This window comes from Ahaetulla prasina, chromosome 5 (genome assembly GCF_028640845.1).
Source record: "Ahaetulla prasina isolate Xishuangbanna chromosome 5, ASM2864084v1, whole genome shotgun sequence".
In the NCBI taxonomy this organism is placed as follows: Eukaryota; Metazoa; Chordata; class Lepidosauria; order Squamata; family Colubridae; genus Ahaetulla; species Ahaetulla prasina.
In genome coordinates, this window is record NC_080543.1 from 50771971 (window position 1) to 50786534 (window position 14564).

A 14564-nucleotide genomic window follows, 5' to 3' on the forward strand; every position below is an offset into this window, starting at 1 on the left:
TGAATAAGTATCACTCATAGTACTGGTGCTTTTCTTAAGCACTGTTTAAGGTAAAATCTTTTTTATGATGGTGTTTTTTATTCATTTTGTATACTTTGGGAAAAAAATTACATTTATTAATAATTATAGTAGGTATTCAAGTGAACTCTGTGAGGAATTGATTGATATAAGTTTAAATTCCTGTGCATCTCTGTTGCTGATCTTCTCTTTACTATAATATGAGATATGATGCTGTATTTATATTATTACAGAAGCAAGAGCTATATGTACCTTGTCTTTACTTTATCTTTTAACTCTCCATGAAAGGTCAGGTAAATACTGCCATCCACATTTTTTTAAAAAAGAAGAATACATGAAGATATGGAATGTAAGAACTGTTGAATTCTGGAAATAAAGTTACCCATAGACACAATGTGCAGCTGAGAGTAGCCATTCATTGTTGATAAGAGAAGCACCACAGGTGGGATTGTAATCGAAAAACAGTGAGACTATCCAAGGCCAAGCACCTTCTTGAGCATCAGAACCACCAACAATTTTTGGTTGAGAATTCTGGGAAATCATCCTTTTCCCACAAGCTATGGGTAAGGAAAATAAAAAGTGAAAAGTATGCATTCTGAGAAATACAGTATTTTTTGCTCCATAAGACACACTTTTTTTCCTCCCAAAAGTGGATGGAAATGTCTGTGAAAGAGACATTTGGAGTGAATATGGACAACAGGCAGCAGCGGCGAACGGTGGCAACAAGCCGCCGCCTGGAACAGCTGATCGGCGATATTCCTGGAAGCTGATCCAACCGCCAATCAGCTGCTTGGAGGTGAAGACTCCAGCATTCCCCGACAGTGGCAGCATACATGGACGAGCGAGCCTGTTTGCTGTTTGCTACAAGGACACTAGCCAGATGGACACTGGGAGGCAGAGGCAGATATTTTTTTTCTTGTTTTCCCCCATAAATCTAGGTGCATTTTATGGTCAGGAACGTCTTATGGAGTGAAAAATACAGTAATCAGATACGGTAATTTCGCCTACTCTGTAATAGAGTTTTGAATATTATCTTGAATACAGGTAGTCCTTGACTTACAACAGTTTGTTTAGTGACTTTCAAAGTTACAGCAGCACTAAAAAAGTGACTTATGACCTTTTTTCACACTTTTGATTGGTGCGTATCCCTATGGTCATGTGATCAAAATTCAGATGCTTGGCAACTGATTCATATTTATGACGATTGCAATGACCCGAGGTCATATGATCACCTTTTGCAACCTTCTGACAAGCAAAGTCAAATTCACTTAACAACCATGTTATTAATTTAACTGGAGTGATTCACTTAACAACTGTGGCAAGAAAGGTTGCAAAATGCAAAATTCACTTAACAAATGTCTCACTTAACAATATAAATTTTGGGCTCAGCTGTCATAAGTTCAGAACTATACAAAACTTTTTCTTAGATCAATATAGAAATATATGGAGATCTTAAACATATTTAAGCCATGTACACACATATCTGGATAGATACAATGCTCAAAGTAACATTTTTATTAAATATTTATGACAGTTAATCCTTAATGTTAAAGACTTCTCATAACTCAATACTATCATCTAATTTTTGGAATTATTTTAAGATGATATTTACTGTGTATTATTTTTTTGAAAACTATTGCTGGGTAAATAATATTTTTGTTATAAATTGTTTCTGTTATTATTGCAATTCCTATTCACTAATGGAAAATAAATTCCACTGTAGAATTTCAAGGTATTAGAAAAAGTGAAAATTATCATGGTTAGATGAAAAATTAGTATAGTTTTTGAGGGAATTTACAGATATTCTAACTTTCATTGTATAATCCACACTGCAGTGATTTTTGTCCTTCCTTGTTTTACATAGTTCAGTGACTTCACATTTAAACCATTCTTATGAAACAATGAAATAAAGAGCTTTGTAAAATAAACAATATCAATATACCTTCTGAAATGATTTAAAAGTATTTAAAGTAAAAAATGTCAACAAAATACTAATCAAATTCAAAATATTTTAAAAATGAAATAAAAAGTAGTGAAGTTTTAGCAACAACAACAAAAGATTGCAGCAAATTATATAATATATCTTTTGCACTATGTTTTGTTAATATGATTTATTGGGTTAGGGATTTTCTGTCTTCACTGTGAGTTGTATTGTATTGGGGGGTGCACCGAGGGAGCTCAACCAATCTCATTGTACATAGGTTGTACACTGACAATAAAGATTTGAATTGTATGAAATAGATCTATCTGGATTTCTGTCCAATTGACAAATGGCAGACTATTATAACAGCAACATGAAAAAATACAATAAAATCTGTTTTGTTCTTCCTCTCACCTCCCTTCCTGATGTTAAATGCTACCTGTATTTTTTGATCATGTTAATACATTTAGAAATACATAAAGTAATGGAAAAAAATAGTGCAAAAATACTATATTCTTAAAAACGTAAGTACATGAATAAATATTTTTTTGAGCAGGAAAGAAGCCGACAATGTAAATAGAAAATGTAATGTATTGGGAAAAAACATAAACAATTACCTTTTTATATTGAATTTTTGATTTTTCGTAAACTTACCTTTACCACTGCATTGCAAATGAATCACCAAATTATTCAAACACTTTACCCTAGAAAGAGAGCATATTTAATACAAATCAGGTAATAAAGTCCAAGATATAATGTATATTTTTTTAAATCAAAGACAATATTGCATTTATCAATGGAAATTGTAAAGCTGCGTAAATACTCTAAAATATCATTTGACTTCTCTATGATGATGAATGATTATGTTTTTAAAAAGCCAATTATTTCCAATATAGTTATCCATAGTAATTAATCCTAGAAAAGGATAGATTTTAGAATTATCTGGCTGATAATTAACAATCACTTTATATGCTTGTTGCTATGACCCATTTTTTAAACAGCTTGATGGAAAACAATACTACTTTTACATATATAATCCTCTTCATAAAAGTTCAGAAACTGACCAAAGGAGACACAATGTTGAGTGTAAAGAGAGGTAAAAATTAAAAGACACAATAGGCCAGACATAATCAACTGACCTTTTACGATCACTACAAGCTTTCAAATGTCTTAGAATCTTTCATTGGTCAAGAAGATTAAAGTCCAAGAGAGAAAGAAAAAGAGGGGGAGAGAAAGAAAAAGAATAGCAGAGCTTTGCGCTAACTTCACCTGTACTAGCTGGAGTTAGAACATGGTTATCAGTAGCAAACAATTATGTCAAAATGCTGACATATGCATAACTGATAACAACTGACAAAAGAATGTAAATCTCATAATTTGTACTATGATGTCATGACAGGCATTGTGTTTTGCCTCACTATAGATGCCATCTCATAGTAGAGAAATCAATCAGAAGCATTTAGATCTGGTGTCCAACCTTGGCAAATTTAAGACTTGTGAACTTCAATTCCCAGAATTTGCCAGTCTACATAAAAGTCTTAAAGTTGCCAAGATTGGACACCCATGAGTTAGGTAATCCAGAGGAGGAAATCTTTAACCATCTAGATCAGGGTTTCTCAACCACAGCAACTTTAAGATATGTGGACTTCAATTCACTTGCAGTATATGCTATGTTCTAGAGCTTGTTGGGATAAACAAACATGAAAACGATTATAAAAATATGACTTGGTAAGAAATATAGATCCCTTGGGTCAGACTGAGTCCAGCATTTCTGAGATACAATAAAGATTTTTAGAAGAACTACAGAGACTTTGCTAAAAATTAATACCTCATAGATCTGCACTGTATTCTTGTATTCCATGGATTAAAAAAAAATCCAGATCAAGTCCCTGATTTGCATATATGACTTCATGGACATAATTCTTTAGTTTTATGATTACAATTCAAAATGGTTTGCCACTGTTCTTTTCTTGAGAAGGATTTTTTAAAAACTTTTTAATCTAGCCTAGAGTCCTGGCATCCAATTACATTTCCCACCCATGTACTGATCAGGCACTGCACTTTTTAGTTTCTTGTTCCAGTCAAGGTCAGTCACCTACTGTCACTAAGACACCATAGATTAACCTCAATTAGATATTAAATTCATTTATTTTTAACATATGAATCTTTAATGCCGGGATATGTTCTATATGACCTTCTATTATAGATACAACATTGCTATGATTAAGCAATGAGCTCCTACTGCAGGACTATGAATGGTGATCTCACAATTCTTGGAGATGGAACCTCCATTTTGGAATAATCTTCACATTTAAGGGTCACTTACTACTATATTATTTAGGCACCTCAGAGCTATTGTTTTCATTGTTCCTGTGTAAATAATAGCTTTTTTTTTACATTCTCCCATTTTAATGTAACATGTTTTATATTAACTATTGTTGCTTTATTATTGTTTTACATTTGATTGTAAGCAATATATGTTTTTAAATAAATAACATTCTTATAAATACAATTATTGAAATAAATACTGTTGCAAAATGAATTCTTGATGTATATAATGTATTGTTTAATACAAGCACAAATGAGGCTCGCAATAACTTGTGTTACTTTTCTTACAAGTAAAATATAAGTCTGTTTATTTCTTTATGAGATGTACTAACTTAATACTAAATATTATTATCTCACTATCCAATCTTTAAGTCTGAGGCACTTTTAATTCACTTTTAACTGTTCAATACCAATAAACATGCCTAGCTTTAAAACTTTTATTTTACCATATTGATTATAAAACTAAATTTCTAGTTTCTATTAGATTTCTGGGATGACTAAAAGAACAAAAACAAAATAAAAGTTGCATATAGGGACATATTTTTCATTTGAGCTTGTCAAAATGATTTTTCTCTATGGGAATGAAATGAATTGGCAGTTCTATTGTTTGTAAGATATGTTCTTGATTGAAATGCCTTTTTCAATCAAGTGCTATCTTCTTTTTCAAATACTCCCCCATTTTTTTCTTTCAAAAACTATAGTGGAGGGAAAGTTGAAAAAAATATATATGCAAAGCTCTTTGATAAATTGAAATGTTTTAAAATATGCCCTACTACTCTTGCTTTAATAACATAAAAATTATACTCCTATATACAGTATACCAAATCCTATATTAATACAACATAGAACAGTAGAATTGGACCAGATCTTGGAGGTCTTCTCCAGTCTCTTGCTCAACAGAAATCTTACAGCTGGCAACTCTTCATATGTAAAGATAGAAGACAACACATAACTAACTTGGCTGATCTCAAACATCAAGGATTTACTCTGGAAATGATTGTTAGGAAATTCAAGGGTTGGTGTTTAGATGGAGAATTGGGTATGGGGTAAACAAAAGGCTTTGCAGAAGAAGGAAAGTGGCAGGCAGATTCTACATTGTTGCCATAGCCATAGTTACTTGTTGTAAATTCTATTACAACAACTGATTATTAATATCAGAATATTAAATGGTTACAAAAACTGATTATTTTGACTCATATCAGTTGATGTTAGTGAGGAGACTGTTTGTCCTAAATACAGGTACTTCTTAAGAAGCCATCACTGGATTCCACCCAGTTGGATAATTTCTAACCTATCTCCAATCTTCCTTTTTTGGCAAGGTTGTTGAGAAGGTGATCGTGTGGCAGCTCCAGATGTTTCTGGATGAAACGGATTATCTCAACCCCTACCAGTTAGGATTCAGGCCTGGATTTGGGACAAAAATGGCATTGGTCGCACTTTTGGATGATTCCTGGCAGGAACAGGATGGGGGTAGTGTATCCATCCTTGCTCTACTTGAACTCTCAGTGGCTTTTGATACTATCAACTATGGTATTTTGCTGGGGCAGCTTCAAGGAATAGAAGTGGGAGGCCTTGTGCTATCCTGGTTCACTTCCTTCCTCTGCAACTGCTCTCAGTTTTGATAGGAAGGGAGACAGCCAGCCCTTGCTGACTGCTTTATGGGGTTCTGCAGGGCTCGGTTCTTTCCCCTCCTGTTCAACATTTATATGAAGCCACTGGGTGAGATCATCCATCACCATGGACTGAGGTATCACCAATATGCTGATGATACTCAGCTGTATGTCTCATCCTGTGCTGAGTTAAGTGATGGCATATCCTCCCTCTTGCAGTGCCTAGAGGCTGTTAGGGGCTGGATGGGGAACAACGGGTCGAAACTAAACCCTTGCAAGACCGAATGGCTTTGGGTTTGGGGTTTGTTGGCCCAGGGAGAATTGCTACCTTTGGTCTTGGATGGGATGGCACTACCCCAAACAGACCATGTGTGTAATCTAGAGATTTTACTGGACTCACGACTCCTGCTCAAAGAGCAGGTGGTGATCATGGCCAGGAGGGCCCTTGTGCAACTGCAAGTTGTGCACCAGTTATGTCCTTTCCTGGACCAACAGTCCCTACTCACAGTCACTCATGCACTAGTCACGTCCTGTTTTGCCTATTGCAATGAACTCTACATGGGGATGCCCTTGAAGAACATCCAAAAGCTCCAGTTAGTGCAAAATGCAGCGGGCCACATTGTTTGTGCAGACCCTGGTGTGCACATGTATCACTTCTCCTGCGGGAGCTACATTGGTTGCCGATTTGCTTCCAGGTGCAATTCGTGGTGCTGGTTGTCACTTTTAAAGCCCTTCATGGCTTGGGACCAGGCAGTGGTGGGATTCAGCCAGTTCGCACCAGTTCGGGAGAACCGGTTGTTAATTTTCTGAGCAGTTTGGCAAACTGGTTGTTGGAAGAAATCATTAGGGCAGAGAACCGGTTGTTAAATTACTTGAATCCCACCACTGGGACCAGGTTATCTGAGGGACTGTCTCTTGCCAGTCACATCTACCTGGCCCATCCAAGCAGGGAGACAGGGAATGTTGTGGGTCCCATTCCCGAGGGAGATACACCTGGTAGGACCCAGAAGAAGGGCCTTTTCTGTGGTGGCTCCCTCTCATTCTCCCAGAGATTAGAATGGCCCCCACTCTAATACTCTTCTAGAAGGCACTGAAGACCTGGTTCTGCCAGCGGGTCTGGGGAACCCAGAACAGGATGGAGCCCATTAAAGGGCTCGTGTGATCTGCTGTCACCAGGGTGGGAGGTGGGAAGTGAGTTTATTATATTGTACTATATTAATTTATTTGCTTCTTTTTGCTAGTTTTTATTGTTTTAAATATGGTTTTATATTCTGTAATCTGCCTTGAGTCACGATGGGCAGCAATATAAATTTAATAAATAAATAAATAATAAACAAACAAACAAATAAATGTTTTTTATTCTTTTTTTTTTTTTTTTTGTTTACATTTATACCCCGCCCTTCTCCGAAGACTCAGGGCGGCTTACAATGTATAAGGCAATAGTCTCATTCTATTTGTATATTTTTACAAAGTCAACTTATTGCCCCCCCAACAATCTGGGTCCTCATTTTACCTACCTTATAAAGGATGGAAGGCTGAGTCAACCTTGGGCCGGGCTCGAACCTGCAATAATTACAGGCTTTGTGTTCTTAATAACAGGCTATTACCAGCCTGAGCTATCCGGCCCTAACATTCTATAAATGTTTGTTAGTTTATATGAAAATCTCCATACCTTTTGACAATTTTTACTCATAAATAATAAGAGAATTAAGGAGCAAAAAAAAAGAAAAAGAAAATAAAAGAAAGAAAAGAAAAGAAAAGAAAAAGGGAGAAAAATAGAAATTCCCACTTACCACATTTTCAATGATTTACTTATTCACTATTTTTAACTGTCATTTATAAAGCCTTACCTTGATGTTAGTGTGAAGTTGCTGTTAGTTACTTTTTTGACTTCTACAAATGGACCTGCCCCAGTAAGCAAGACAGGAGATGACTCTTTCACACTTCTAAAAGGAAAAACTTTGCTTAAAGCATATCCTTTTAATTATAATAAAAATATAGAAATTATTGTGCTGTGTTATTTGTGGTTTAATAAGATAAAGAAATTAGTTATTAAACATATTTCATAGCATGTTTGGAAATGATTACTCTTATGAAGAAATATGCTAAACTGAGCAATCAAAATATGCCAATACTTCTACCACCTACACAAGGAATCAGAAAGAGAAACCTGGCATTTACTACAGTTTGGAACTTACTTTGGATTTGGGCTACAAATTTCCCAAACTGATGGCTGAAATAGAGTTAGTTAGTTTGTTGATATTGCTCCCCCTATATCAAATTAAGAATTTGCATTTCTGAATCCATCTGTCTGATGCAGACATAGAAATATTGTAGCCATTTACATGTAATTAAGAAGTGTGCATAATAATCAAACTATACATGTGTTTATAAATGAACAAAAACATAATCTGCAAGCTGGGTTCCAATATAAAAATGCTGGTATGGTGGTAGGGGAGAAAGTTATAGGGGAGAGAAGGTAAATTGTTATAATTTAGATTTTCAGTTACCACTGTAATTATTTAATATTAATATACAAAGTTATAGTACTTACTACATATAGAGCTTCATGTTTTATTCTTGCATATTGAGGAAATGAAAATATAGACCAAATTCTGTACTGAATGTCAGAATAAATTTAATAGAAGTCATTAAAAATTGATGAGATATCCTGGGAACTAGATAAAACAACTATGAAAATACTAATGATTAATAAACCAGTATTTGGAAGCTATTCGTTTCCTTCATTTTCCTTCTTTTATTTTCTACAGGGATTTTTGTGTGTGTGTGTGTGTATGTGTTTGTTCTTAAAAATATTATTGCTAGCATTATTGACACTTTTGTTATTTTTAAAAGAGATATTTTAAATAGTAGAAGTAAGGGAGATTTCCAAGTTTTCAAATCCATTCTAGATTTGGCAGGTAAATTTCAATCATGTGTAATAAATCTTTACTTATTTTATAAAATCTGTATTTCCAGTGAATGGCAATTATAGCTTTAATATTACACGACTAACAAAAGAACAACTAAATGCATAATTTAACATATCTTATGCTACAATAATAATAACAACATGCAGCATGTGCTGATAAACAGCCAAATTGTCTTCCATATAAACATTTTTTTCCCTGACTAAAGTCAGTGGTGGGATTCAAATAATTTAACAATTGGTTCTCTGCCCTAATGATTTCTTCCAACAACCAGTTCACCAAACTGCTCAGAAAGTTAACAACCGGTTCTCCCGAACTGGTGTGAACTGGCTGAATCCCACCACTGACTAAAGTGTAATCAAATTGACATTAAGCAGACATGCCTTAGTCCTTGAAGAAAGTTTCTGCTGCTGAAAATGCCACTGCAAAATACATTATGCAGAACATTAGAGCTTTATACCTGCTCTTTCTTCCAAACTTCCAAGCCAGTATTATACCTGTCATATGAAGTATTAGTGGAAGAATTAGCTCTGAAAGAAAATATAATCAAAAACTTTACTTACCCTAGTTTTAGCAGATTGCAGATACTGGTTGATGATTCTTCTGTCCACTCATTAGCACAAGCTGTAAACCATAGCTTCTCAATTTTGAATTGGACTAACCCATTGGAGCTGAGAGAACCATTGATCAAGCGCACTGCCGTAAAAATAAGTTTTAATATTATAACACAGATTGAGGATTAGTTTTATTCATAGCAAACTGCGTATAATCAAGTTCAAATTTAGCAGATGTGAAAAGGTATGATTTGAAATCTTCCTGTTTTTCCCTTCCAAATCCAAGTCAAATGCTGTAATAAAACTAGATTTGAAATAAACATTGTTGTTGTTTTTTAAATGCACCATTTTTTCTGGCTCACATTGATGTGTTTAGTGCTCATTGTTCCATAGTTGTTCGTGAATTGTTCGTGAATTACTTGGAATCCATTTAAATAGTGTATTTACCAATTGAGGACTTATGGGCCTTTGGATGATGAACACCTTATATAGTACATTTAGAAACACTTAGATCAGGGGTGTCAAACTCAAGGCCGGATCTGGCTTGCAGAGCGCTGAGATCTGGCCCACAGGGCTGCAATGGAAACAGTGAAGGAATAGCCTTTGGTTCCTCTGCCAGTGAAAATGAATCAAGAGGGGGGAAAAGGCTCCCTTTTTTTTTTTTTTGCATTTATATCCCGCCCTTCTCCGAAGACTCAGGGCGGCTTACACTATGTCAAGCAATAGTCTTCATCCATTTGTATACTATATACAAAGTCAACTTATTGCCCCCCAACAATCTGGGTCCTCATTTTACCTACCTTATAAACCTTATAAAGTTTTGGCTGCAGCTGCCTCCTACAATGCTCTGCCAGTGAAAATGGAACGTGGGGAGGCAGCTTGCCTCCTGCAGCTTGCCTCCCCGAGCTCCAGAGGGCTGCAGGAGGTTGTTATGTAATAGAAAACTTTCATCTTAAAGTGAGGAGACAAGACCACAAAGGATTTGAGAAACAAGAATTAATTTATTATTTGCACAAATAGGACACAGACCCCTACTCACGTGAAAAACAAAGGTCTGAGCCTCGAGCAAGGCTCAAGCATAATCTTTTATACCTTTGGTTACAGATATCACATAAGAAAAAGAAGAAATTATCCTAATTGGTTGTCACAGACAAAAACCCATATATGGACTACCATTATCATACACCATCTGGATACATATGTTGATGCATACGTTGCTATCGATGCCCCTTTCTTACCACATATAGTTACTGGAACAGGTTACAAAGAACAGCATGTAGAAATATTCCTGTGCTTTACAGAAAGCTTGCAACACCATATCTCTGCCAAGCAATATACTTCCGCTTTTATGTGACACATTGACTTCTATCTCTAATACATCTTGTTATAATCCTAACAAATAAACATAAAGCACTTGTATTATAAAGCATTGGGGTCCTGCTTCAGTTACAGCTGAAAACAGAGCCTGGGAGGGCTGCACATGGCTCTTCCAAGCTTTGTTATCACTGGCAGTGGGTTGCAGGAGGCTGTCGCAATGGAAATCAGAGCTTGGGAGCTTGTTTTTGCTGGCAGAGGGCTCTGAGCCATAGGAGTCTCTGACACGAGTGATGTCAAGCTCGCCATGCTCACCCCGGCCCCCAAGGTCAAATGCAACCCTATAGTTGTGAATGAATGAATTTCTCAATTAAATTGAGTTTGATACCCCTGACTTAGATAATCCATAGGAAGAAGTCTTTAGCCCTGTAGATTAGTGCTTCTCAACCTCAGCAATTTTAAAATATATGAATTTCAACTTCCACAATTCCTCAGTTAGCATGAGGTTGAGAAGCATTGCGATAGATCAGGGCTGTCAAACTCACAGCCTGTGGGCCGGATGTGTCACATGCTGGCCACACCCACACCCAGTTTGATGCGAGTTTGACACTCTAATTCTAGATGTTTGTAACCTATAATTTATATTGTATTGTACTGTACTGTAAGTATGGTGATATAGGCAGAAATTTCATTAAGTAACTTGCAGATCTCCACAAAATCTTCACTGCTGACAGGACTAGTAAAGAACACTTAGAAAAGCTCGCATGATTAGACATACGACCATATGTTTAAATGAGGATTATATCTTTAACTTGAGTATGAATGTTACAAACACTACTATCTAACCATAAGCCTATTGGATCTGTATTTCATGTATTTAACCTGCTAAGAAAATGTTGTAAAATGTTCCCAGTTTTTAAACAGCATATACTTGGTGAGCTTTGATTAAGGATCTGTTATGAAAAGCAACAATAATATTTTCTCCCTCTTCAACAAATACAGTGGGAGACAAAATAACAAGTGAATATACCTGACAAGAAATGTCTTAAGACTTAAGATATATCCAATGTGAGGCAAAGAACTATGCCTATAAATTTAAGCATCTATCCACACAAACCATTGTCAGTTCTTACAGATGATTAACTGTTACAGCCATCCCCCTTTTTCTCCCCAGCCCTCAGCATCATTCTATCATTGGATCTGCATATAAAACGTTGTGCAGTCTATTATTTTTAGTTTATGTAAAGCAGAGCTAAGCACAGAACACTTAATTTTGTAAATAACTACCTTCACAGATGGTGCTGTGACAACAACTGTCATTGTTGTCAAAGTACCCTGCATCTGTGTTGTGAAATAGTTGAAATGTGGCTTGTCACAGCTGTTTTATACTCCTGTCAAACACTTTTACTGGGCTTACATTTGGTCCTAAATTTCCCTGAAAAGAAGATTAAGGATGCTTTTTTGGATGTGCTGAGCAGAATATATATAAGTCTGCACTGGCAGAAGCAGCCTAAAGAGGCCCAAAAACAAAAGAAATATATTTTGGTTTCAAAGTATTAGGCTGAAGTCCTCACTTACTAATATTTTCTCTTTTCACTGCATTGAAAAAGAGAGGGGTTCTTGATGCTGATGAAGTTACCTAGTTTGGATAATGAAATGTTTGCAAGAAGACAACCAAGCTCAGAGAGCAGCAAGGACCCCACATTTCAACCCTGAGCTACAAGTATTCTCCTTTATTAGAAAAGGAGAGGCACACAAGCAGGTGAAAGAAAACTCTGTACAGATTTTGGGTTTTTTTAGTGAGATGGTTGGGTTGGATAGCCTCTTTTCTAAAAGATTAGGTCCCCTCTCTAAAAGGGATCCGTTACTCCTCAAAAACCTTTCCTGCCCACTTCAGAATAGCAGCTTGCCAGCATCTGGTTGCTAGAATGTGTTGGTTTTTCTTTTCTTTCTTTTACATTCCTATTCTTTTATTCAGAACTTTACCATTCATTCACACGTCTTTCTTTTCTTCTTTTACATACAGAACCGAAGGTACATTTGGGATTTTACTTTACTGTACAGCGGACTGTCAAAGGGCTTCCTTTGAAAATAGTTACCTTCCCTGAATTTGGGATTAGAATTTTATTTTTTTTAATGTATAAATATTTACCACAATCTGCTTCATCAGAATTATCTTTACAGTGCTGGAATTGATCACAAATGTGAGCCTGGGGTATACATTCTCCACTTCCACACTGATAATAATTCAGTCCGCATGAAACTGTTAATAAAGAAGACATAGATACTGTGGTCCATGAAAATTAGTTGATAAATCAGTAGTTTTAATGTTTTTTATAACACAGAGCACATTTCTCATATTTTATGTACAAGGTAAAATATTTCACATATCTTATATATTACTCCTGATACACATAGCCAAGTAATTTCAAGAGATGAACCATGAGACTAAATATAAACTGCAATTAATACAGAAATCTTTTAGAGGGATCACGCTAAAGACCAAAAATACTTGGGCCACCAATAACCCTAAAGTTAACTATCTTTGTTCTTCTTACTTTGTAGTGAAGAAAAGTAGCGAGAAAGATGTTTCAATTCAACCCTGCTCTCATGCTCCTTTGTCTTTGAAAAGCTACTTCCAAGAAATTTTGGAATTAGAAAAACACATTTATGAAGTAACGATAGACAGAGTTCTTAGATTGCTCTAAGCCATGATTTATTTAATCATCATCTATTGAAAAACCATAATTGTCTCAATTGCACAATGCAGTATGCAGAATTGAAGAACTGTTCCACAGCTATTGCACCGCATATATCATGGAGTAATTTAGTGGGATCTAAAGCCAACAAAGAAATTATTAATCTACTGCTTCCTGGTTGCTAATCATACTTCTCCATTAAATAATAGTGAGCTCCATATTTTTTACTGTTTTTAATAAGTTTATTTTCTACATAGCTTCTTTAAAATGTTTGGTATATTATTTTCTGCTTTCTCTTTATAATTTATACAAATAAGCTTTGATTAGGGAGGTATACCCTAATGTAGTAAAATCAACAAATTAATCAATAAGTAATCAAGATTATACTGCAGGTGAAAATTTATCACTGACTGATATATAACTTATATAACTGCTGTATAACTGCTAATGCATAACTTATAAACAAGAATGTATCAAACAGAAATCACAGGAATTGAATAATATATTTTTTCTCTGTTCTTTGTTTCCTATGCTTTTGTGCGGTATGGGGTATATGGGAAACTCACCTGGCATGCCAAGATGGTAACCTGTAGTAAAATTGGCTACAAATCCTTTTCTGGTTACAGATTTGTCCGAAATGAAGAGCACAGTCATTTGGTGAGTTGTAGAGAATACATCTGGCAATGGGGATTTTCCAGTATATACAGCTTCATAGCAAGGAAAAGTATATCATTACTCCAAAGACTAATATAATTTTGTTACACATCAGAATGATAGAAAATAAAACACATATAGGAGAGAAAAAGATCTACTTCTACTTTTTTCATCCATATTTAGAAGGATGATCTTCAAAGCTTAATCTAGAAAAAACAAATGAACAAACAAATACTGATTAAATCTTGAAATATTTTGACAAATGCTAAACCTTACATGTTCTTTATTCATAGATGATATTGAATGTAGTGTAACTTAAAATATGCACTTGCTTTATAGATGGGAAATTTATCTGGACTGGATCCAGGCTGTATAATATATCAGAAAGATTGATTTTCTATTAGAGTTCTCTCTGAGAATTTATCACAACTTCCAGGAATCTTTGCCATATCATATGGCAAATGACACAATGATGCAACAATAGACGAAAATAAAGAAATAAAGAAAATATTCACAGCAGAATCTTCTTAATTTCT

At 35.2% G+C, this 14564-nt stretch overlaps 1 protein-coding gene across 1 annotated transcript in view; it reads right to left on the reverse strand.

Moving 5' to 3' along the window:
• Positions 1-14564, reverse strand: part of TMPRSS15 (transmembrane serine protease 15) — a 73650-nt gene that overhangs the window by 8492 nt on the left and 50594 nt on the right. The window contains exons 18-23 of the mRNA XM_058186213.1: positions 13941-14081; positions 12828-12938; positions 9371-9503; positions 7728-7823; positions 2594-2643; positions 401-575 (exon numbers count right to left, since the gene is read on the reverse strand). Of these exons, the coding sequence (XP_058042196.1) occupies positions 401-575; positions 2594-2643; positions 7728-7823; positions 9371-9503; positions 12828-12938; positions 13941-14081 (706 nt within the window). The remainder of the gene's footprint in view (positions 1-400; positions 576-2593; positions 2644-7727; positions 7824-9370; positions 9504-12827; positions 12939-13940; positions 14082-14564) is intronic.